Raw genomic sequence first — 24,738 nt, 5'->3', positions numbered from 1 at the left:
CAAAACATCAGGCTGCTAAGATTTAAAAGCCTAAAACCTGGCATCTGATACAAAATTAAATTAACATTACTGTACATGCTATTTTGAATGGAACGATATGTTTTGTTGGTAGTTTTGAATGAGATTTTAAAAATCATGTGCAAGAATGTGCAGCATCCAGTGTGTAGAACCTTTTTGTTTCCTTTTCAGTATAATATTATTAGTGTTCTATAATAGTATGCTGCAAAGAAAAGCAAGACATAAATGAAGCTGGCCAACCTTACAATTGTTTGGCTAAATATGTATGTTTTATTAGCAAAAAAAAAAAAAAGTAAAATCAAGGTATAAACGGTACAAGTTTGTCATGTCATCATGTCACTTTTTTTTTTTTTTTTTTTTTTTTTTTTTTTACATATTAGAAAAATAAGCTGTAACTCAAAATTTCACTCTTGAAACATTGCACTCTGAGCAGTTCCTAAAAAAAAAAAAAGAAACTTAATGAAAGAGTTGAAGTATATTAACCCAGCTAACAAAAATATGTTCTAAGATGTTTTGCAAATGTTCCATTAAGTTATGAAAACGTTATTTCTGAATGTTCTCAGAACCTTCAAAACGTCCAGATTTTTTAATGTTTGAAAAAAACTTTTTTTCTTGGTTAGTGAACATTACAGAAAATATTAAGGGAATGTTTCTTCTATTTAAAAATGTTGCAACTTTTACAAAAAATGTTGGGAACTACTTTTTAATGTTCTATGAGGTGTAATGTTTAAAAAAAGCATTAGACTTACATCCAACTAAAATTTTCCAGGAAAAAAAAACACACTCCATTAATGATGTATAATTACACTTTTGTGCTAATGTTTTGACAATGTTATTTAAGACCATGATAACTTTGAACATACATTCCATTAACATTACTGGAAGAACATTTGTTCATAACTTTAAGAGAACCTTGCCAGAATGTTTGCCAAAGTTCTGAGAATGTTCCCTGTTATCTGGGAAAGAAAGACAAGACAATATTGATGTAAAACAAACTAAGTAAAACGATAATCAAACACACTGCACTGTCCACTCAAAGTCACTTAAATGTGATAAACTGACACATATGATTCATATCAGTCCTAGTATTTATCATTTTTAACATGCAGTAGGGTTTCACACATCTACTGTATAGGTATACTGATAAGTGCAAAACTGGTCTGGATGAGCATAGCAAACAACACTCTTAAACAAACATAGATATGAAAAGCGAAGTGATGATATCATAAGGTCCTCCACCTCAGCAGCGTCCGTCTTTCACAATCAAAATGTCTGCATTTGTGTGCCTAAAAAACAAACACCCTTTCAGTTATCCAACATCAATACTAGCTTACTAACAGCCCTTAACAATATGAGTGATTACAAGCAAGAATCATACTGTAATGTTGTTATCTTACACTAACAGAAGCAAATGAATGGACTCACGTTCTCTGCACACACAGGGTGCATTCATTGACGTATGTGATGCCGTCATTACCGCACACAGGAGAGTAGTTGAGAGGGCATGCTTGGTTGACACTCAGTCCTCCACATGCAGGCTGTCGGATTAAAAACACACGCAATTTACAGTAAATGCCTGTCATGCATCACAGTTTATTTTCTAATGCATAAATGGACTTACTCTGCGGTAGAGTCTTGATTTATCCTCTGCGTCTGGAAAAAAATGGTTCTGTTGGATTATTCTCAATGCTGTTGTTAATTGCACATTGCACACCTCAATGATTAACAGAGCTCTTTTAAAATGACAGATAATGAGACTTACCCACAGAGAGGATGAGGACCAGGCTCATCAGAACCACTGCTGTTCCAGTCATGATGCTCAAAGGAAGGAAGGAACCAAAATCTGGATTTGTAAGTTCAGGCTGAGAGCTTTTAATAGTGACTGATGACTTCTAGCTCGCTTCTGAGTGTTGTATTGTTGATGACCCTCAACATATAGTTTGAAAGTGAGGAGGAGGAGGAGAGGTGCTGATATTTTGACGGCCATCCGCCCCACCTATACCCACTATCCCGCGTCAACACCAGTGAGAACAGAGCCTCTCTATTGTCTCTCTCTTTATTAAGGGATAAACATTCCAGTCTGTCCAAAAATTGCTGAGCACAATCCAAAAAGCATTGGCCTGTATAATATCCCTCAAAACAGGTCTGGCTGGGAGGTGTGTCCCTGTTTATTGGCCCCAAATAAATGGAATTCCACTGAACACGGAATGCAGTTTACGATAATTACGTAATGTAATAATTAACTACATAATTCAGTAGGGAATATGGACTTGAAGAGACTTTTGAACTTTTGAAAAAATGTATACGGGTCATTGGTAAATAAAGCTTTAAAAAAAAGTGTTTTCAAAAAAATATTTTCAAAACTAATGTCATGTATATTTTTGAGTCATGAAAAATGTGTTTAAACAAGTTTCAGTTGTTAAATAACAGTGTTTGAAATAAATTTTTTGACAGTTTTTATGTCAGGCGGTACAACCAAATAGTTGTACGCTTATATACTGTAGTTGTACCACATGACATGAAAAGTGTACCAAACCTATACCTATACTTGAAATTAGCAGTTTTTACCAGTATTTGAGAGAGATAAAGGCCTACAAACATTTTCACGCTGCCACAAGGATCAGTTGAGCTCCTTTGGATAATGCATTATCATATTTACTGTTATTACCTTGTCTATTCACAATAAAAGAGCCATGTTTGAAGTTGTGCCAACATTTGAGAATATACAAATAGCTGGACAAAAGTTTTAAAACAGCTTTAAAACTACTGATATTTACTAAACGTGTTTATATGAAATGTTTCAAACCTAAAATGATACCATTTAGTTAAAAATAATTATAATTTAGACACAATTTTAAATAGTTTTCTTAGTTTGTTCATTTGTTCAGACATGTTGCACCACCTGACATGTTGGGGGTTTAAGATAACAAAACATAATATTGACATGGTCTAAATGAATTCAAACTAAATAGGTTTTATAGAATAAAGTGATTTATGTCATGAATGTATCTAATTATTTTAAAAGGAAATAATGCACTTGGACAAAAAAAAAAAAAAAAAAAAAATCAAGTCATTGACCCATACAGAGAATTTTCTCTTAAAAATCTCTGAAACTCTTATGAAAACGTGCAAAGTGTAACTTTCCTTATTTTAACACTTCATTTGTCATTTTTAATCATCAAGTGGAAATTCTGGCTTTGGGACAAATTCTGGTAAACCAAGCCAAAATAGTATTCAAGTAATTAAAGAGACACAATACAAGTTTAAATGTAGGCTATTATATTCTACTTGATTTTTTTAACAACTAAATTTAAAGTAGCCTAGTACAAATAGCTATATACAAGAAAGCATATGGGAGAGCTTCATATCTAAACTATTCAAATGTTTACAAAGTTTGAAAACCTATATCTAACTTTTAGATCTATATATATTTGTTATTATTATAAATGTAAAGTTTTAAATGTTAATAATTAATAAAAATGATGAACGCATACTTCCATGCAGCGAACTTGAACGATACATTTCGGCTTCCGTACTACTGGCTCTGAGTGAACTTTTTGGTCTGATCGGGTCTAATCTGGCACGTCAGTCACGCTGCAGGTACAGTTCCAGATTCACGACGAGAAAAATGATACAATTACGCGGTATTTTCCGGAACGCGTCACGCCACGCAGTAAAACACTGTCTGTCTGTGAAAAACCGACCCACGGTGAGTTTAATAATCATTCACACGTTTTATTTAGGACACAGAGGGAAATATTAATCTATGTAGGTTGACAAATCTAATGATATTGATTCTTTGTGACTTTTGAATGGAGTTAAAAGACAAACGCAAGTTTTTGTTTTTGAAGGTGCGTCAGAGGACGATCAAATGATCATGAAACGCCACTGTTACATTGCTCAGGACTTGGCAGTGTCAGGAATTACAAAAGCATGAAATCAAATCACTGCAAAAAAGTTTAATAATTCAAATACAATCTAGGAGGCCCATGTTCTTCATGCATGTGGGGTCTAAAAGTCTGTGACTACAGGTGAAAATGCATTGAAACTATAAACATTATTTTTTGTAAATGTGTCTTTTTGCTGGGAAATCTTTACTGATTTTTATAAAGTAGCCTAACTTTAAGTATAGCTTTCTTTCTATTATCAAATATAATACATCAGGCCATTGAGGAACATATATATTTATATATATCCCAATCATCATTGTTTTGCCCCCCACAATATAAACTACAGAGCTTTGATCATAAAACTAAGCATTTAAATATCATCTTACTAAGACATATTATTGGGGGGTATAGAGTGACGACTGATATTTATATGCATTTAATGTAAGTCTGCTATAGGCCAACTGTTATAAAGATCTCATTGATTTACATTACAATCTATCAGAATTTCTATGTACTTTTTTGGTCATATTAATATCAGCAACTGCATCAAATTGCATAGTTTTGCTCAGTTTGAGCCTCTGAATAAAACTCATGTTTTTTTTTTTCACCTCGAGAATGAGCTCCATATTCTCCTATATCATACTATAATATGTTATAAAAGCCTGATGTATCAAATATGACTGTTTCATTTCAAAAGACAATTTTTTTCTGACTGTTATTTTGCATATCGTGATTGCAGAGTTAATGACAGTAGCACTTCAGCTGCATAAACTCTAAAGATCATTTTGTGAAAATTAAGAAAATCTGACCTTTTGTGCAAAGGGGTTCACATAATTTTGCTATTTGATTTACTGACTTTAAAAAAAGTGCAAAATCTTCTTAAATATTTTAGGAATTTACAGTATTCCATGTTTAAATGTCAAAAACAAAACAAAACACATTTCCAATTCAGACTTTTTGACCCTTCTATATTTATACACAGTGTATCTATGTTTTTAGTTATTAACATGCCATTAATGTCAATTTCACTTTAAGTGTGGAGTTGTCTTGTTAAAAAATATATTATATACAGTATTTGGGACGTATGCACATTAGGAGTATAGGGTTTGATCTTTGTACTTAAGTGGGAATCGTCTGGTCTGAACTTGTAGAACATAAACATTTGTACAGTTTATCTTTGACATGATTGACATGGCAGTTTCAAGGTTTTTTAAAATGTGCTGATGGGTTTAGATGGGGTGGATGTGCCTAAAAATGACTTGAACCTCAGCAAATTTAAATGAAAAAGGCAGAAGGCTGAAGCTGCCATTTCTCAAATGAGTCTGTTTTATGAAATCATATAGATTCAGCCAAGTGTAGTCGTAGAATATGAGTTATAAGCTGAACAGTTCCAATAATGACCACATGATGCCACTAGCAGTTTGTTTTACATTTGCCGATCAGCCCAGCGCATCGATCTCCACCGGACCGCAGCAGCAGAACGGAAACTTCTATGAGTTCCGCACATATTACATCCAGCCGCATCTCAACGCTGCCTTCCTCAAACTGACCAATGAGAAGATCCACCTGCGTACAGCCCACTCAGAGCTCCTCGGATACTGGAGTGTGGAATATGGGGGTGTCAATCAGGTTTTCCACATTTGGAAGTATGGTGAGAAAGACCACTGAATTCTTAAATGTCCAATCTGCACTTTAAAAACTTTATAAGACTAATAAATAAGTAAAATGCAACAACACATTGAAATTAATTATAGTACCAATGGAAACTGACTCTTTACTTTTGAGGGTTGCCAGGTGTCCCATAATAGCTGGGACATCCTGTTCTCCTTATATGATTTTTAGACAATCTTAGTAAAATTGCTTGTTTACTGTTTTGACCCAAAAATGTTGTGTATATATGATTTAAAATATCTAAATATCTGCTCCACATACAACTCCACAACAAACCCTTTTTTTCTGTCTTTGCTATAATGTTGTTTAGACAGCTATGCCCAGCGTGCATCTGTGCGGGCAGCCCTGGCTCAGGACCCCAGCTGGATTGAGCAGTACATCTCTAAAGCGATGCCCATGCTGAGCACTCAGGATAATGAGGTGACGTACCTCGTACCCTGGAGCAAAATTCAGACGCCACCCAAAGACGGAGGTGTGAACTATATGCATTAACATGTCATGCATAGATTTTTTAAGGGTCACCAATTCCTTCTCACTTGATACTATAGGAGATATAAGACATAACCAAAGAAAAAAAACAACTTAACAACTTATTGATTTGATTGGAACTGCAATCATAATGGTTTCCTGAATAAAAGAAGACATAAAGATTTCAAATACTCCAGGCATACTTATATCTGACCAGCTTTTGTTAAAATGTGTTGTTTTCTGTGTTGAAGGAGTTTTCGAGTTAGCCACCTTCCAGATGAAGCCGGGCGGTCCGGCGGTGTGGGGTAAAGCGTTTCAGGGAGCAGTGGGCATCCACACGGGATCAGGATACGCACACTCAGTTGGGGTTTTTCACTCTGAATTTGGACTGCTCAATCAAGGTGAGTTAGACAAGAAAGCAATTATGTTTTAAAATAATTACCAAGTCATATCATCATGGTATATTTTTTGAGTTACAACCTGTAATTTAAATATACACTATATATTCAATAGTTTGGGGTCAGTACCTGTTTTTCTGAAAAACTTGCTTTCTATTCAGCAATGGTACATTGATCAAAAGTGACGACAAAGACATTTATAATTTTGTTTACAGATTCCAAATAAATGTTCTTCTTTTGAACTTTCTATTTATCAAAGAATTTAAAAAAAAAATCAGCATATTAGAGTGATTTCTGAAGGATCATGTGACTCTGAAGGCTCTCTCTCTCTTTCTCTCTCTCTCTCTCTCTCTCTCTCTCTCTCTCTCTCTCTCTCTCTCTCTCTATATATATATATATATATATATATATATATATATATATATTTTTTTTTTTTTTACATTGTAACAATATTACTAATTTAATTGTATTTTAGATCAAATAAATACACCCTTGGTGGGCAGAAGAGACTTCTTTTTAAATCATTAAAAAATGTTACAGACCCCAAACCTTTAAATGGTAGTTTATGATTAATACCAAACAGGACCAAGTGTATTGACAATGCTAAGTTTTAGAATTAGTAAAGATTTACTAACAGCTTGCACCACCAACAAAACCCTCTTTTGGCGTTAAAAAAACTATTGTCAGGATTTACTAAAGACACGCTGTTGAAAAATTATCAAGGAAAAGACGTTGACAGGGTTATTTTTGCAGCTGAGCTTATTGCATATGCATTTGTAGGAGTTTCCCTTTCAGATGCAAAAATTATGGGAGGAGAGTATTTAAATGAATCATGTAACTTGATTTACTAAGGTTTGTGCTAGTCAATTTACTGGTATTTACCTGCGCTGCGGCATTATTTAATGCCCAAAAAAACAAGTCTTAAGCCACTTTGCGCCTGTGTTGTTATTAGATCACTCACCTGATTATCATCGGCTGTGCTTGTTTGCGACCCTACGCGGATATGCGCTGATCTTGATAGACCGTGTTGGTCATTATGGAAATCTTACAGCGTCTGTGTTTTTTAATGTGCGCACTGTCAGTAAATCCCCTGCATTGTGGTTTAGTAAATCTGTTTTCAAACTGCTTTTTGTATATACAGTATATTCTGATATTTCTTTCCAATGCGCAGTGCATGCTTTATGGTGGTATGAGAGTGCAGACCAGCGTGCAGCAATACGCCAGAAAGCTCATGGAGATGCCAGAGTAGTGGCGGCAGGTAAATCTTACAAATCACTACAGCAGACAATATTGTACTGTGATTATGAGAGCATTCTGGGACATTTATGTTTTACTGTTTGCATTTTAAAAATGACATTTCTTTTTTACTTTTGTATTTTTTTTCCAGTAAGAGAGAGTGCAGCGTACCTGGTGTCACAGAAGAACAAACTCATGTTCCCCTGTACCTTCTCACCAATTAAATAACATGGCCTCGAGGTTTGAATCCACAATCAGGAAAATGTGGAATGAGATTTAATTTATACAGCAACTGAAATAATTGGCCTGATAAACCGATTTAATTGTAGCAAGTTCATTGAAGTTTTTGCAGATGATCAAATAATGATAGCGGGTCAAAATAATGCTTTGCATCACATTTAGACTAAAAAGACTTCCAACCTGACTGTTGCAGATATTAATCATCGGTGTACATGTCATTTCTTTTCTACAATAAATTCTTCCATAGCAATAAAAACATTCTAAATTCAGCAATGTTATGTTGCATTTTGCATAGATTATAGTGATAACATTTATGGTGCTTCTTTTTGTTAAATTTGAAACAGATTGACACTGAAAATAATTCATACATTGAATTGACGTCAAAGATCAAACAAATATTAGGGTTGTAGATTGTCATGTTTTATTGTGTAAATACAGTGAATGTACAAGGCAAGTAACAGACATTCCACAGCCAAAAGTTTGAAATGTAAACAGGTATTAAATGAGGAACATCACTGTGGTACTAAGACATTTTGTCCTTTATGTTTTTTAGTTCTATTATTTTGAGAACCCAAACTAAACAGTAAATGAAAAATAGCAAAAACATTGTCTGTGGAAAATCCAGTGCAAAGATCTTAACACATTGGCATTATATAATTTTCTTGAATTAACATAGCAAGTAAAGTGCTTGGATGAAAGGCGAAAATTGCTATCACCTATTCCAATGAGATCCAAAATACTGATTTAACAATCCAAACTGAATGCATGGATAGTTCACCCTTACTGTACTGAACGGCTATGCAATACAGCTGGAAGTTGTGTTTGTGGATTTCTGTATTTAATGGCCAGAGATCCAATGAAGGACACACCAAATGCCCTTTTACTAAAGAAGGCACATGATCGGTATGTTTCAATTGATTTCCTTCTCAGTTGTTCATACGACTCTGAGGTATTTGTTACATAGTGTAACTTTAAAGCTTACTTGTATAAACTTTATTTTATAAAAAAAAAACTACAAAATCAATCACCTTGTTTTGTCCATGCACAAAGATTCTTATATTACAAGATAACGTGAGGCACTCTTGGATAGAACAGCCTATAAAATAATGCCCCTTTTTTTAAACATCTAAAACAATCGCTTGTTTATAAATAGACATATTACAAACAAAATCATTTTAACAGTACAATTTGCAGTTTTGCAGTTCAGCCTTTGGCCACGCAAACATTTATGATTCTTCAGCATGTGATTCCCAGTCTTCTATTCTTAAGAAAAAAGTACAAAGACAATGGCCCTGAATTATTAATCATTGGCATTTTTCCATCTGCCCTATTATCTCACACAATGAAAATGAATCTCTGTCAGCGACTGCGCGAAATACAGTCCATGCAGTCTATACCAGAAATTATGGCTTCAAGTTTAACACTGTGACTGACACGGTTGGAATTCAACCATGCTAGAAACACGAGAGAAGTCTTTTCAATTTCTTTTGCATTGACTTGCATTGAGTGTCTCGTCTGCAGTGTCTGCCTCTCAGCTGACCGGTCGAAGACGTTTATCTTCAGACAGAGGTCAGAACAGCAGACTGCGGCTCAAAGGCCACAAAAACATTGTGGAATCCACTGGCTCCAGTTAGCATGTAGTGTCAAGAGAGACTCCGGCTCAAACAAAGCTTTCTATTGGCTTCTCCATGTTCTCTTTAGTAGACAGAGGGCTCAGGAGGGCCATGTTGACCCCTGTCTCTTTACGACGAATGGAGCTGTCTGAGTGGTCGTCACTTTGGTCCTTGGCAAAGTTAACAAATACCTGTATATTGAGGAGAAGAGAACTGAGTTATCACATCATGAAAAAATATACTATACTAGTTCATAATATTTAAAGAGGACCTATTAAGCTTTTTTACATTTTCAACTTTCTTTAGACATAATGTTGCTGTTTGAGCATGAAAAAGTCATGAAATGTCGCTCCAAATGATATTCTCTAGATCAGTAAGCACTGTTTCTGAACTCCCTGAAACGATTGATGGATTGATTGAACATACACGTCACAATATTTAAATAATTAATGAATGTCCATTAAATGTTACATGCTTTGAAAAAAAAATAGGTTGTTTTCCAATACAAATATTTAAATATCTTTAAATCAAGAGACATTTACTTGAGATGCAAATGGAACAATAAAGTCTTAAAAATTTATACAATTTTGTGAGTTTATGACTTAAACAATGAAAGTTATGAAAACTTCCATTTGAATTTAGTTCATTTTTATGAGCCCCACTGGCAGATATTTGTTCTTGTTTTAATCATAAACTCGCTTCTTTTTGACCAATTTCACAGAAAACAAGACTTCATATTTTATATCATATTGTATCTCCAGTAAATACATTTGCAGAAGGTACAGTTATTTCTGTATTCTGGTGGTTGGGGGCAGAGCGAATACATTTTTTTTATTTTTTTTATGAATAATTTTTTTAGATATCAATGTGGCTACAACTCAAATGTTTTTCTCCCTCGACATTTACATTTTTTAGAGTATTGAGTTTCCTTCAATTTATTTATTACATTTATTTTTACTTGGTCTTTAAAAAGTCTTACATTTACCTACATATAACATTCAGAAACCCTGTATATATATATATATATATATATTCAAGCATGAAAACCTATTCTAATGCCCCGAAAACAAAATTCAAGAATTTCTAGAAGTGTAATATTGCCACTTTAACAATGAAACATGAAATCAAAATGATTGACTTTATAAATAAATGTTCTTGCTTATATTGTGCTCAATGTGTCTTGTGCATGTTACTGTAAGTTTATTTTTAATCAAAATGTAATTCTTTACTATTCTGTCAATTTTTTTGATTATATCAGCAGCACACATTGATTGCACCAATAATTTCATGACACACTTTTCACAATCCAACTCCCCTACATTATTTACTGCTAAATATTCTCTTTCCCTCGTCAAGTGAAATGTGCTGTGAATGCCATGTGTTAACCGTTGACTGTTTTTTAACTTCAGTCCACTACATGAAATGTGCCAGTGATATTTGTTGGTATCTCACCTGGTCCAGAGTGGTCTGGGACACAGAGTAGTCCTCTATCCTGAGAAACTCTTTGTTCTTGGCGAGAATGCTGAAGATGTGAGAGAGGGAGGTGAGGGAGGAGGGAAGCTGGTATTGTAGCATGTTTCTGTGTTTCTCTTTCAGTGTGCTGCCCGGCAGCTCGCTCTCAATGAACTTCATCACAGGCTGCAGGTCAGGATCTGGCCCCGCAACCCTCAGAATGATGGTGTACCCATCGCCAAATCTGGAGGAAGATGAGCAAGTGATATGCATCAAATGTTTGTTTTATTCTTAACTCTTTATTTCAGTCATTATTTTTGCGGTTCTGCTTGACACTGCTAGTGTGCAGAAATGAGACACTGTACCTTTAAGGTTTTAAGATTTGTGTTTATTAAGTAACTTGTTTCAGTCCTCTGATAGGTGGAGATTTTTTTGCAGAATCATGGGTAATGTAGTTTTTCTCCAAGAATTCCACTGTTAAGCACGATTATTTAACAGCAGCCATATCACCCTGTAGCCCAAGACTGGTTTCCCACTGAAGCTAAGCGGGGCTGAGCCTGGTTAGTACTTGGATGGGAGACCTCCTGAGAAAACCAGGTTGCTGCTGGAAGAGGTGTTTGTGAGGCCAGCAGGGGGCGCTCACCCTGTGGTCTGTGTTGGTCCTAACACCCCAGTGTAGCGACGGGGACACTATACTGACAAAGAGCACCGTCCTTCGGATGAGACGTTAAACCGAGGTCCTGACTCTCCGTGGTCATTAAAAATCCCAGGATGTCTTTCGAAAGAGTAGGGGTGTAACCCCGGCATCCTGGCCAAATTTGCCCAGTGGCCACTGTCCATCATGGCCTCCTAATCATCCTCCTATATATCCTAATTGGCTTCATCACTGTCTCTTCTCCACCAGTAAGCTGGTGTGAGGTGGGCGTTCTGGCGCAATATGGCTGCCGTCGCATCATCCAGGTGGATGCTGCACATTGGTGGTGGTTGAGGAGATTCCCCCCTTCTATGTAAAGCGCTTTGAGTGTCCAGAAAAGCGCTATATAAATGTGATGAATTATTATTATTTTTTATTATTTAAAAAACAAGTTGGAATAATGTGGACTGATGGTTTTAACAAAGCATTGATTGACTACCTTGTAGCTCACAGTAGGTTTGTCTTTTATGGTTTTTAAGTTATCTTTAAAAATCAATTCCCCAGTGAAGAAATATAATAGATTTTTACTTCTGGAACCTTTGCACTCTGTATTATTGGTGATCTTACCTGTTCTTCAGGTGCTGGACACTACCCAGACAGCGGAACCTGCCGTTCACCATGATGGCCATCCTGGTGCACAGCGCTTCACATTCTTCCATGCTAGGAGTGGACAGGGCACAGGTTAGTATGGAAGAAAATATATGAAATACTGCCTCCTAGTGATAGGTGGAAGTCTAACCTAAGCATGAATCTAAGCTAAACTAAGTAGACATTCAAATGAACTTCCAATGGAGGGACAGAAATCTCTATTCACCCAAAACTCTTGACGGTTCAAAACCTTAATAAAGAGATCATAAAAGAAATTCAGTTAATCGAGTGATTTAATCAAAATCTTCCAAAGATCACGCGATCTGATGAACATATTTAATTTAGGCTTTATTTCACATATAAACATTGATCAGAAAACATGTATAGAGCACTCAAATTTTAAACAGATGTTCTATGTATGTTCGCTGATCAATTATATGTATAGTTCAGAGCATCAGAGTTTTGGGTGAAAATAACTTTCTATGGAGGGACAGAAAGCTCTCAGATTTCATTAAAAATATCTTCATTTGTGTTCCTAAAACGAAAGAAAGTCTTATGAGGTTGGAACCACATGAGGGTGAGTTATTAATGACAGAATGATCATTTTTGGGTGAACTATTCATTTTAATAATATCTCTATTAGTCCACTGTTAGTGTTCAGTTCAAGAGCATAAAGTTTGATGTTGTTAGGAAAATTCTGATAAATGTACCTGTGAGAGGTAAGCACAACAGAGCGTCCCTCTTTGATGACGCTGTGGATGCAGTTCCACAGTGCTCGTCGTGCTTTCGGGTCCATTCCTGTGGTGGGCTCGTCCTGTAATCAAAAGCACAGCCACACTCAGATTTGCCCACAGGTTCAACAGGAAACACACACTAAACAGCAACATAAGCGGGGAAAACGCATCTCTTCCTCGCATGATAATATTCAGTATAATACTCAGTAATATTATTGATTTGACTGCACTGGCACTATTGGATCAGAACTGAATTGAGCTGGATGATGACACTATTGTCTTCTGTATAGCTAATTATAGCTGAATTTAACTAATTTCATGATTGACAAATTTTGCGACATTCGATACTGTTATTAAACTGAATTGAATCAACATTGAACGGACTCGAAGTGAATAACATGATTGATGTACTTTACACAGTACTGAAAACTGAAGCTGCTTTGAATCTATCTGTATTGTATAAAGCGCTTTATAAATTAAGATGACTTGATGTGTATCGCACACTCAAGTGAACCAAAACGCGCGTGTTCTTACGTGATCTTTATGCAATCAACCCCTTTATGAAGCCTCTCTGAGGGCAAAGGCAAAAGAGTTCAGGGTAATATAGCTCTAGGGGTGTTATAATCCTGAACTCCTTATACAACCAGAGCCAGAAAACCAGCTGAGAGAATAATCAAACAGTGGTCATATGATCCTAACTTATGTTGTTTTTGTTGATCAGTTTGCAGACATTCACCCAAGGAGGCACAAGACTTAGAGCCAGTTATGTAAGTGTCTTTGTGTGAAACTGTGTGTGTGTGTTTGAGGAAATGCACATACCAAGAAGATCACTGGAGGAGCTCCAATGAGTGATATGGCGGTGGAGAGTTTGCGCATGTTGCCACCGCTGTAGCTTCCTGCCTTTTTGTCCACGTACTTCACTAGACCCAGTTTACGGATTCCCCATTCTGCCACCTGCCAAAGGTACAAAACATCAGTAAAACCAATGACACTTTAATAGTTCCTATTAGAGGTCAAAACATGTCCAGGTTAGATATACATGTATTTAAATTGGTTTATACTGAAGGCTGTATAAATAAAGTTTTTGCATTTTGGTAGTGAAAAAAACAAAAACTTAAAGGATAATTCCGGTATTTAACACCTTGAGTCTATATTGTAGTTTGTTTTGGATGAACAAGAGTGGTGGACAACATTTTTTTGACAATGGTTCCTCTCTCGAGTTTTTGACTATAAAAGAATTGGCAATGGACCCATTTAACATTGGAGTCAATGTGCATGTCCGAAAATGTCATTAAAACAACCTTTAACATTAGTTTTCAAAACTGTGCAACTCACCAAGTGATCAGTGATGTTAGTTGATGTTACAGAAACAAAAAGTGTTGCGAAATACAGTTTCTGTTGTGTTTTATTCGTCATTTTGTAAAATCCCATTGAATTCTGTTGAAGGACTGAGTGCTCGTTAATATAAATGCGCTAACGGAAACGGAAAGGGGGCTGTTTACATTTGGTCGATGTAGTCTTCTTGCTCGCTTCCGTTTCTCATAAGGCTACCAAGCAGAGCTCTTTACCGCAGTTTTTGACCGCACAAATTCTAACCATATTGAAAGACGTGACCACTGACCAGTGCAATATGAAGTTGAACTCGACTGTGACCGTGAGTGTCCCGCGAGACATAAACATCGGTTATCGCCATCAACTGGTCGGGAGTGTGCTAACGCTTCAGATTCAAATATTGAGCGGAAGTTACACGGTTCTGAAAAAATAGTTCCACTATAGCAAAATAAACGGATTGGAATCATATATTGCGACGATATATTGTTTATAATCATCAACGAACACCACTAACCACTCGGTGAGTTTAACAGTTTTGTAAACGAACATTATTGGCTGTTTTAATGACATTTTCGGACATGCACATTGACTCCAATGTTAAATGGGTCCATGGCCAATTCTTTTATAGTCAAAAACTCGAGAGAGGAACCATTGTCAAAAAAATGTTGTCCACCACTCTTGTTCATCCAAAACAAACTACAATATAGACTCAAGGTGTTAAATACCGGAATTATCCTTTAATTGGCATGTCAAATTTGGGTATTGGGAGGGTTGAGGTAAATCTAACTTATTATATACAGTAATATTATACAAGAACAATAAGGTTTTATTCTAAATGGTGATTTGTCATTAATACAATACATTACTATAAATCAGCATAAATTGAAGACAGTATAAATACTCTTTTATGCACAACAATAATGCGAAAATGTGCTTAATTGTCATGCCAAAATACAAAAAAATAAAATAATCTCTATGGTCCTAAAAGTTAATTTTCTTCATTTTCTTAATGCAAATAAATATAAATATTTGTATTGTAATTCACTTTATTTTCAGTGGAGATTATTACTGTAATATAGTATTTTCTTAAAAATGTTTATATTTTTGTACAATGTTTCTTATCCCAATGTTGGGTATTGGGAGGGTGGAGGTGAAATATGGCCCGGGCATGTGAGATTCACCATAAACGTCTAATTCCATGAAATTATATAAAAAATAGTAAATACTTATTTAAATGTGTGTTAGTATAAGCTCTGCCCACCTCACAGACTTCATTCTCAGGTACACCGCGCAGGATAGCGTAGAATTCCAGGTGTTCCCGTCCTGTCAGCAGATCATTGATGGCGTCAAATTGAGGGCAGTAGCCCATGTTCTGATGTACTTCATCTATTTCTCTGAGAATACTGAGACAAGAAAAAGCAGCGTCATCAAAAACAAGCAACCACAGAAGTATATTTAGACTAAGCTGTAATGAGGAAGTAGCATATGTTCTCATCACTACATTATTTAAATGTCTGTACCTTTTTCCAGCTAAGAATGCTTCTCCTTTGGTGACCACAGAGTCGCCGGTCAGCATTTTAAACGTACTGGTCTTTCCGGCACCGTTGACACCAAGCAGACCAAAACACTGAAAGTAGAACAGAACAGATGTCAGTTTGTGGTCGTACAGTTGCTGTGAAGAAGAGCGACTCGCTCGGATGAGGCTGATCGTGAGGCATCTGTCATGAATTACCTCTCCTGGAGGAATTCCCACACATAGACGATCGACAGCGGGCTTCTGTTTCCGCTTGTACACCTGGAAAAGTAAAGGATGACAGATTGATGAGGGCACCATTTATTATACATCATTTTAAGTACTAAAATTGATGTCTGTGATCATCAGCTGAGGTTTTCTGCTGACCTTAGTGAGTTGTCGGAGTTCAAGAATGTCTCCTTGTTTAGTTCCATTCATGATCCTCTGCCTCTCTCTGGCCACATCTTCATCTTCCTCTCCAATCGGACTCAACTTGGCACTTAGAGACCTACAGAAAATGGACAAACCATCACTTTAGATCGTCTAAAATGATAAACTATGTTCAACCATAATTTCATTAGCAATTCATGAAAATGCTGTTTGTTCCTTTCGGAATATCACGTTGTGATGATGCTTACTTGGGTTCAAAGAAGAAACGATACTGGATAAGGACTGTTATGATGAAGAAGACCGCTCCTTCCACAGCCATAGCAAAAAGATTCTTGCCTACCATGTCCCATTCCAGTGGAGAACGGAAACGGTTCTCACCTAATGCAAGGAAAGAGTAAATTCAGCATGTTTGAAAGTGGATCGGACCGAGCAGCACAACACACTGGGGAAATCAACAGTGTTTCTCAGAAATCGCTTACTACATCTTTAATACACAGACCAGAGAACTCATAAACTTGTCATTTATCAAGTTTATGAGGTCAGACTATAAACTTCATTGATCTAATTCTCGTAATCTGTCTGCAAAAATGTTAACTTTAAAGTGGAGCAAGCTAATCTTACCAAATCTCTCCATAGCGTCAGCCATGGCCTGATTCTTCACCATGTCGATGAGACCTCGACCCAGGCAGAAGTGCGGGAAGATGAGCAAAACGTTCTTCAGGATGTCGTTAATGCCACCAATCTCCTGCAGAAGAGGATGAGAGGCGTCAGAATTACTTGTGCTTGTGAAATACCCCTCAACAACACAAATAGCAGGACTGCATTAGGATGAAACCAAAAAAGTAATTTCTCACATTGTTTCCAAATAACTCCATGACAAATGTGGAGACGCTCCCATTGATCCCAATGAGGATGTTGACGCTAGTGAGAACCACATAAGCAGTGCTGGGGATTTTGAAGAGGAAAGAAGCCGGGTACATGAGAGGAGTGATGGACCATCTGAGGAGAGACAAGAATAATTATTTATCATCAGGGAAAATGCTATGCACATTGGCAGTGTATTCTGACCCCATGTCAGGCCCTAATCAGCCTATCTTAGAGACAGATTATGCAAAAACAAACACCACTCACATACCTAATTGTACATTATAATGTTTTATTTAAAAAAAAAATTTATTCCTTTTATTTTATATTTGCTTCAGAAAATGTACCTAACATACTTTATATCCAAATATATTCATTCTATCCAAAACAATGTTCTTCAAAAAAGTACTTAAATTAACTTTTGTTCGTTTTTTTTCTCTCAAACTTTTCACATTTTCATTAGATTTGTTTGTACTATTTTGTATTACATTTATTTCTTGTTTGAAATTTTAAGTTTATAATCCGTTTTTTCCTTTTTTTCATATTTTCTACTAAAAACATACTTTATCATTTTTTAATTAAATTTCTATGATGAATGTAGATCATAGTCTGGTTTTTCTGTTTCTATTTATGGGATATTATCAGTATTGTTGAGGTAATTAAACTAGCTTCATATGAATGTCTTTATCTGTCTTACCCATATAGAAGCAAAAGAAGAGCAAGAACAGGTAAGTTGGTGGCGGAGACGTAGGCTTTTTGTTGGAAGCACACAAAGATCAGGATCACCAGAGTAGCAGGAACAACATAATTGCACTATACCAGAAAGCGGACAAAAATAAGATTAGAGATTTTGGGTCAGCAGCCAAGTAGGTGAGTGCATTAAGGAGATATGAAAGCAATCCCAGACACTCACCATATCCCAAAGAAAGTTGGCCAGCCAATAGAGGTATGGCTGAACTCCGCTGATAAACTGCATATGCTTGGCCTTATTCACTCGTTCCTGAATAAGAAAGACAACAAAGCTGGCGGGAACGAAGGACATGGCGAAGATCACACAAATGGAAACCAGCACGTCCACTGAGGTGGTCATCCTGAAATGGCATAAATCAGAGATGAGAGATTAGAAAAACATGATCGTCCTTAAGAAATGTTATTTACATGTAATCAATGTTTCAATGCTTACAGGGCCACTTGAGAAAGCTGTTCTTTGGTCAGATTGAGCGGATGGTTGAACGCAGTGATGCCAAACTGACGGGGGTCTTTGCCAGGTGGTAAGTTGGCACGCAAGATGCCATTGTTCATTACATTGAGGAAGGATCCAATACTGTGCCAGCCCTTGTTATTGAACCATATCTGAAAATAATAACGAAACCCCAATAAAGATCACTCCAAGTAGACTTTAAAATATGAAGTAGATAGTCTTTAATGGGTTTAAAATAGCAGTCGTCCAGCTGTCACTCACCTTGACATTATTCTTAGTGTCCAGCCCATTGATGAAGGCAGACAGGCTTTTCAAGAAACGGTCGGCAGCTGATCCGGAGTTCTAAAAGTGTAGGATAAGAATAAATACTTCACGCACTATTCCTGAAAGCTGTTTGATTCATATCGTAAGAATCCGCTTTTTGGTTTACCTTGCCCAGTTGGAAGATCTCCCTGACTCTAGAGATGGCATCATCGATCTCCTCAGCAGGAGGAAGTACCTGAGTGCTTCTAGCGCCCAATGAATATCCTCCATACCTGAATTCGTTCACCCAGATCTTGTTCTTTAAGCTTTAAAAGAAACCATTTGTTTACCCATTGAATGGCAGTATTGAGCGATTTCAGTTCGTGTAGATACAAAATCAGCCCATACCTTTTCCCAATGATCTGTGCGTAAGTCTTCACTAGATAGTCTGAGATGTTTCGTCCTGTCAGGTTCTGGAGAGTCTCAGTTTCACTGATCTTAATCTGAGGAGGTGGCAGTCCACCAGCACCGGCAGGGCATTCTGGGAGCATCTTCTTTTTGCCATTACAGCTGCACTCACAAGCAGGCGATGGGTTGTCCATGGTCCAGTTTGTCATTGTGAAAATGTCCATCAGGCTTTCTGCCACTTCTGGTATAGACCATTCCTCATCGCCCATTGTACAAGGAGCCTCACTAAAACCATGGAAGAAGACAGGCTTAGTTTTTTCCCAGAATTTAAAAAAAAGTTTACAGTAGCGAGAAAATTTTGGTGTTTCATATACTCGAAAGTTACTTACAGAATTGGTTCTCCTTCCATGCATCGTGTTCCAAAGCCAGGATCATCTAATAAGGCGTTGAGTAATTTTTGTGTGCTTATATCATGTGGGGCATCATCACTATAACAAAGAATGACCGTATTTAATCTAAATGGTTCCCTGCAAGCATTTTAAATGTATGTTGAATATCACATGTTGTCCTTACGTACCTGATGAACGTGATTTGTTCTTCATACATCCAGGGATTAAGAGCCAGGCTGGGATATTTTCCAAATGGTGGCACAATTAGACTGAATACTAGAGCGATGCACACAAACACAGCGGGAAGAACAATCTGCAAAGAGAATCAAAGTGAGTTGATCAAAACAGAACTTTACTGACTGTTTATTGTTTAAAAAAATATATATTTCCCATTCCTACCTGTGCAAAAAAGCCTTTCCTTGAGCGACGAGCAAAAAGAAATCTCTTCCATAATAATGCCACAAACTGCTGCCTCTTTAAACTCCAGCCTTTCACCTGATATGATCCTTTTCCATCAGTCACGCTGAAATAGTCTGTCTCTTTGGATTCTGGTGATCAAATATATCAACAGGAGTTGACAACACATTTAAAACCAACAATATTAATGAAATCAAAGTAAGAAGACATTTGTCTGTCTCTAATCTAATGATACGGTATACATTTTAGGGCTTTAAAGTTTACCTGGATCACCATAAGATTCGGTGCAGTCCAAGTCATCGTCTTCAGTCAGGGGTTTGAGGCAGCTCTGGTGGTCACCGCCAAATGCATGTTGTCTATGTCTGCGCACTGGCACAGTTCCATCTAACAAAGTTATAAATGCAAGATGAGATCTTAACTGGATTTTTTTCTTTCTACTGTTTATTCAGTTTTCTAGAGAGCTAAAAATTTACCAGAGATGATTTCTGCGTCAACTCCACTGTCCTCTGCCACTTTAAGGAAAATCTATATAAAAATAGAAAGATCATTTAGAAAGAACCAAATAGAAAGAACTTGCATAATCACAGCTAACATCCTAAAGATTTTTGTTGAGAGATAAAACACAAGACAAGCTACTCTGTACCTCTTCAAGTGTTGTATCTGAGACACCATAGCTCGAAATTCCAAGGTCAGCGAGACGAACATCCAGGTCATGGAAGAGTTCAACAAAAGCACCATCTTTGGCAGACTCATACGGCAACACATATGTGATCTCGTGACCAAGGTCTTCCACCATGCGGGCAGCGGGAACATACTTCAGGATTAGACTGGAGATGAGGGCCACATCAACAGGAACAACAGAAGATTCGGGCCATGTAGTTCCTGCAGAACATATTGAACAGAGTAAAAACTTTAGTGAAGATTCAGTTAGAATATGATGAAATCAACAGTTACCCATCATTTTAAAGTTTGAGGTCAGGTGTTGCCTTACCAATCGCTGTGGCAGCTTCGCTCTCTTGGTCGCTACCAAGACCAGCATCTGAACTGCTGACCGATGCATTGTCTTCCTAGAAAACCAATGAAACAACAGTGTTTAGCTATTAGCTTACCAACAAATCAACGTGATCACTGATTTTTAAAAAATAAAATTGCAACCTGGAGTGTACTTACTTTCTTAACGAAAGACACTGTGCTGCTCGAGTTCCTGCAAGAACCGAGAGAAGGTTCAGAGTTTTTCTTCACCAAGGTAAGATAGTATCCAGTTCCCAGTTGAGTCTTCAGAAACAGCGAGGAACCCACACAACAAAGCTTTCCATGGGAAATGATGGCAATACGATCTCCCAGAATGTCTGCTTCATCCATATGATGGGTAGAAAGAAGGATAGTGCGACCTGAAAAAATACCCACAGTCTTCTATGATTAATACATGAGAGCTGGTTGTATTTTCTTTATATATAAATACAAAATGGACTCATGTCCAAATGCATAGGGTGATTACCAGCACGGTACTTCAGAAGAAGGTCCCAGATGCCTCTACGAGCATATGGATCCACACCAGCGGTAGGCTCGTCCAGAATGACAACCTTTGACCCTCCAACAAAAGCAAGGGCTACCGAAAGTTTCCTCTGCATGCCGCCTGAAGAACACAAAAATTGCACGTTTGCAACAAATCAAACAACCAACATATCAAAATTTCAAAGGTTATAATGCCACACACCTGACAATTGGCTAGTCCTGGATTTGCGTTTGTGTGGAAGGCCAGTATCGGTCAGGATCTGCTCCGTCTCAGCCTTCACTTCCTCCTCAGACAGACCCTTCAGACGGGCATAGAACCAGATGTGCTCTTCTACTGTCAACCTGAAATACCCCAGGCCAAGCAAGAGTGGATTATTTATCATCCACAGAACTCATCTATACAACCTTGACATCACGAATATGTGACTTTTTTCAAATTATTTTCCTTGAGGGTCTGATAAAGGCACTTACATGCTGAAGAGGACGTTGTGTTGTGGACACACTCCGAGGCTCCGCCTGATAGAACTCAGCTCTGAGCGAATGTCTTTGCCCATGATATACGCAGTGCCAGAGGTGGGAGGGAAAAGGCCAGTTAGGATAGACCTAAAAACATTGAAGGGTTAGATATTATAACCAACAGGTAAAATAACTCTTTTCTATTCGAATATATTTCAAAATGTAATTTATTCCTGATTTGGTGCTCAAGAAAAATGTCTTATTATTATTAATATTTGGAGGATGGTTAAAAAGAACAGCATTTATTTTACATAAATTTTTTTTTTGACATTATAAATATCTTTACTGACACTTTTGATCATTTAATGCATCCTTGCTGAATAAAACTATTAATTTCTTTAAAAAATTAACGTTACTGACCCCAACATTTTGAACTGTAGTCTATTTAACTTTTAATAGTAAGCTCCTCGACAATAATAATATTTTATATTCATTTCAGAATGTGAACTTACATGGTGGTAGTTTTTCCAGCTCCATTGTGACCTAGAAAGGAGGTTATCTGTCCCTCATAGAAGCCAAGTGTCAAGCCATCGACCGCTAGCTTTTTGCCGTGACGGTAGACCTTCACAAGATTCTCAATGAACACTCCCAGTTCAAGGTGAGTGGGTTCCTCTTCAATGCAAACGGCTTAAAAAACAACAACAAAACACAATTAGTCGATTTTGTTACTCCTTTCAGTGAAGAATATGTCTAATGAACTAATTCACAGCTGCATTTACAGTACATGCTTGATAAGTGGTGCACAATATTTATTTCCTCTATTTTTACATTTAGAGGACCTTTGCCATCATCTAACACTCACTTAGAGTTAATAACCATATTACATTTAATCTGTACCAAATACATATACATTTTTCATACTGTATAATGTACAGTATGAAAATCTGATATTTTGTTGCTATGCTGTGATGCCTAAATTCACCTGTACCATTTAAAACTATGATTATGTCTTGTTTTTTATTATTTTTTGTTGACAAAATGAAATAGATTTTTTAATATTTATGAGTAAACATTCATAATCTGAAACTTCTCATCAGTTTCTCATTTTGGCCAGAATTCTAAAAAACGTTTGTGATCAAAAAGGTTTCTTACCCCCAGCATTGCCCTTCTTTCCATGTATTGCAGTATTGTTTGAGCTTTTCTCTCCAAACCAGTAAGATTTAGTGAAGGGGAAGTACCACGGCCTGGGAATGCCATACTGCCCTGGGAACACGGTCTCAATGTACCAGGTCATGACCCCATACAGGAAGGCATCAAAGTACATGAGGAGGAGGCAGGTGGTGAGGTTGTATTTGTCGTCTTCCAGTGGGCTGGAGAAGAGGTTATTCCATTGGATGCCCACACCCTGCTCCTCAAACAGTGCAAAATACTCACAGCCAAACCCAAACGCCACTGGAGACAGTAAGCTCTGTGGAGACAACCAAATTGGACGTAAGTAGTGTTCTGTTTTTTTCCCTCCTGAAGTCCACTTACATTTTTAGTCAAGGTTTCTTGCACCAAAATAACTAATTTAGTTTTACAGAATAAGTTTCCACCCTCCATAATGCAGTTAAATTATATGGGTCTGTTAGTCTGGCTTTGCAAAAATCTGACTGGTATGATTTCTGCCGGATTAAATGGTTTACATTGCTTTTTTTTAAAAATATTGTTTTAGTTCGCAAGAAATCAAAATGTTAAAGAGGCCATATTATGCCCATTTACAAAGTCTTGATTTTGGTTTTGGGGTCTACTATAATAGGTTTTCATGCTTGAATGTATAAAACACATTACTTTTAGCATATTTTACTGTTGCAGCACCTCTCTTCCCAGTCTGTCAGTTTCTGTCTTTATGAAGCCCCTACTTCTGAAAATAGCAATATGCTCTGATTGGTCGGCTGGACCAGTGTGTCCTACAGTAAGTCACTTTAATTACAAGTAACTAGATAACCATGCAGGATCAAACCACCCTGGAACAACCCGGGGTTAAGTGCCTTGATCAAAGTAATCTCAGTAACTCTTCACTGCTTGCTCACCTTTAACTGAACTCTTGTATTAGTGTCCCAGATCTTTAATCTATCACTGCTATTTAACTAGTTTAAACAGGAACACCCAAGTGTAGATTCCTTGTAATCTAGTGTTAGCCTACAATGGGTTTAAAGTGCAATTTTACAGTTAAGATATTTTCATCGCCCATGTAAGTCATTTTAGATAAGGGAATCAGTATAAATGTGTTTTCTTATGCAATATACTGTACAATAACGTAATGCACTTGGCCCAGCACAGCAACAACCGATGGCCTACAGTACACACACACATTTGCAATTGTAAAGTTGAGCTATTTTCATAGGTGGTCGTAAAACTCACAGCGATGACTTTGGCGGTGAAGCCCACGTAGTCTTGCCAAGCCACGCACAGCACGTAAGGCAGGTAGAGGGTAAAGTAGATAATGCCACCGCAGGCCGCTGCCAGGTTGGCACGTGCGAACGCAGTACTGATCAGGAAACACTGCATGATGGTTACCACAGCGAATGACCCGAGGAAGAGAAAGACTACGCCAGGGTCACTGTAGGGCAGGAGATTTCCCATCTGAAAAGGTAAAAGATAATAATAATAATTATTGTTTAGTGTTGTTATTGTTAACTCCAATGCTAAATAATGGAAAATAGCAATGGTATGGTATATATAATAATTAATAATATTACTATTATTAAAAAATATTCAGATCAAATAATACAAAGGGATGATAGAAATATAATATAATAGTAAAATTGTCTAGTTTGAGCACTCTTAACCCTCTGGGGTCTAAGGTGTTTTTGGGGTCCTTGAGATGTTTTGACATGCCCAGATATTTGTATTTTTTTCAGTTGCTTATAAACATATTAATGGCAAAGGTGTAATTACACTCTATTTAGCATGAACATGGCTAGCATAATATGTGAGCAACATGTATGTACATGTTTGCATTTTTG

General features: G+C 36.9%; 3 protein-coding genes across 3 annotated transcripts in view; 1 reads left to right on the top strand and 2 right to left on the bottom strand.

Moving 5' to 3' along the window:
• Positions 1-271: 271 nt before the first annotated feature.
• On the bottom strand, positions 272-2,071 carry LOC307008486 (putative pancreatic secretory proteinase inhibitor). Its single transcript, XM_079631281.1, has 4 exons — positions 1,781-2,071; positions 1,640-1,671; positions 1,444-1,556; positions 272-1,304 (listed from the first exon to the last, which is right to left on the bottom strand). Exons 1-4 carry the CDS (start codon positions 1,830-1,832, stop codon positions 1,259-1,261), a joined length of 243 nt encoding a protein of 80 aa, XP_079487407.1. The 5' UTR covers positions 1,833-2,071; the 3' UTR covers positions 272-1,258.
• Positions 2,072-3,525: 1,454 nt separating this feature from the next.
• Positions 3,526-9,400, top strand: nipsnap3a (nipsnap homolog 3A (C. elegans)). Its single transcript, XM_079630070.1, has 6 exons — positions 3,526-3,727; positions 5,352-5,559; positions 5,890-6,051; positions 6,299-6,448; positions 7,617-7,703; positions 7,833-9,400. The coding sequence occupies exons 1-6, from the start codon at positions 3,647-3,649 to the stop codon at positions 7,907-7,909; spliced, it is 765 nt and encodes a 254-aa protein (XP_079486196.1). The 5' UTR covers positions 3,526-3,646; the 3' UTR covers positions 7,910-9,400.
• The window catches only part of abca1b (ATP-binding cassette, sub-family A (ABC1), member 1B), a 36,294-nt gene continuing 20,482 nt past the window's right edge, over positions 8,927-24,738 (bottom strand). The window contains exons 16-47 of the mRNA XM_079630066.1: positions 24,134-24,355; positions 22,883-23,198; positions 22,243-22,417; positions 21,746-21,877; positions 21,477-21,616; positions 21,258-21,395; positions 20,930-21,150; positions 20,751-20,826; positions 20,403-20,641; positions 20,233-20,284; positions 20,024-20,143; positions 19,742-19,890; positions 19,531-19,655; positions 19,343-19,441; positions 18,954-19,238; positions 18,733-18,871; positions 18,564-18,644; positions 18,285-18,454; positions 18,015-18,192; positions 17,799-17,914; positions 17,092-17,236; positions 16,859-16,982; positions 16,486-16,615; positions 16,235-16,355; positions 16,067-16,129; positions 15,855-15,961; positions 15,596-15,737; positions 13,822-13,956; positions 12,979-13,082; positions 12,248-12,340; positions 10,987-11,230; positions 8,927-9,725 (exon numbers count right to left, since the gene is read on the bottom strand). Coding sequence (XP_079486192.1) covers positions 9,582-9,725; positions 10,987-11,230; positions 12,248-12,340; positions 12,979-13,082; positions 13,822-13,956; positions 15,596-15,737; positions 15,855-15,961; positions 16,067-16,129; positions 16,235-16,355; positions 16,486-16,615; positions 16,859-16,982; positions 17,092-17,236; positions 17,799-17,914; positions 18,015-18,192; positions 18,285-18,454; positions 18,564-18,644; positions 18,733-18,871; positions 18,954-19,238; positions 19,343-19,441; positions 19,531-19,655; positions 19,742-19,890; positions 20,024-20,143; positions 20,233-20,284; positions 20,403-20,641; positions 20,751-20,826; positions 20,930-21,150; positions 21,258-21,395; positions 21,477-21,616; positions 21,746-21,877; positions 22,243-22,417; positions 22,883-23,198; positions 24,134-24,355 — 4,725 coding nt within the window. The 3' untranslated portion in view covers positions 8,927-9,581. The remainder of the gene's footprint in view (positions 9,726-10,986; positions 11,231-12,247; positions 12,341-12,978; positions 13,083-13,821; positions 13,957-15,595; positions 15,738-15,854; positions 15,962-16,066; positions 16,130-16,234; positions 16,356-16,485; positions 16,616-16,858; positions 16,983-17,091; positions 17,237-17,798; positions 17,915-18,014; positions 18,193-18,284; positions 18,455-18,563; positions 18,645-18,732; positions 18,872-18,953; positions 19,239-19,342; positions 19,442-19,530; positions 19,656-19,741; positions 19,891-20,023; positions 20,144-20,232; positions 20,285-20,402; positions 20,642-20,750; positions 20,827-20,929; positions 21,151-21,257; positions 21,396-21,476; positions 21,617-21,745; positions 21,878-22,242; positions 22,418-22,882; positions 23,199-24,133; positions 24,356-24,738) is intronic.

This window comes from Phoxinus phoxinus (genome assembly GCF_949152265.1).
Source record: "Phoxinus phoxinus genome assembly, chromosome: 12".
Lineage (NCBI taxonomy): Eukaryota > Metazoa > Chordata > Actinopteri > Cypriniformes > Leuciscidae > Phoxinus > Phoxinus phoxinus.
This window is presented reverse-complemented; position numbering and strand designations above follow the sequence as displayed.

Bases quoted from the DNA above. Each gene is read 5' to 3' on its own strand.
- LOC307008486 (XM_079631281.1), bottom strand. From the start codon at position 1,832: ATGACTGGAACAGCAGTGGTTCTGATGAGCCTGGTCCTCATCCTCTCT. The intron at 1,672-1,780 runs GTAAGTCTCATT...ATTTTTTTCCAG, and splicing joins GGTCCTCATCCTCTCTGTGG to ACGCAGAGGATAAATCAAGA. The intron at 1,557-1,639 runs GTAAGTCCATTT...TTAATCCGACAG, and splicing joins AATCAAGACTCTACCGCAGA to CCTGCATGTGGAGGACTGAG.
- nipsnap3a (XM_079630070.1), top strand. From the start codon at position 3,647: ATGATACAATTACGCGGTATTTTCCGGAACGCGTCACGCCACGCAGTA. The intron at 5,560-5,889 runs GTGAGAAAGACC...AATGTTGTTTAG, and splicing joins TTTCCACATTTGGAAGTATG to ACAGCTATGCCCAGCGTGCA. The intron at 7,704-7,832 runs GTAAATCTTACA...TTTTTTTTCCAG, and splicing joins TGCCAGAGTAGTGGCGGCAG to TAAGAGAGAGTGCAGCGTAC.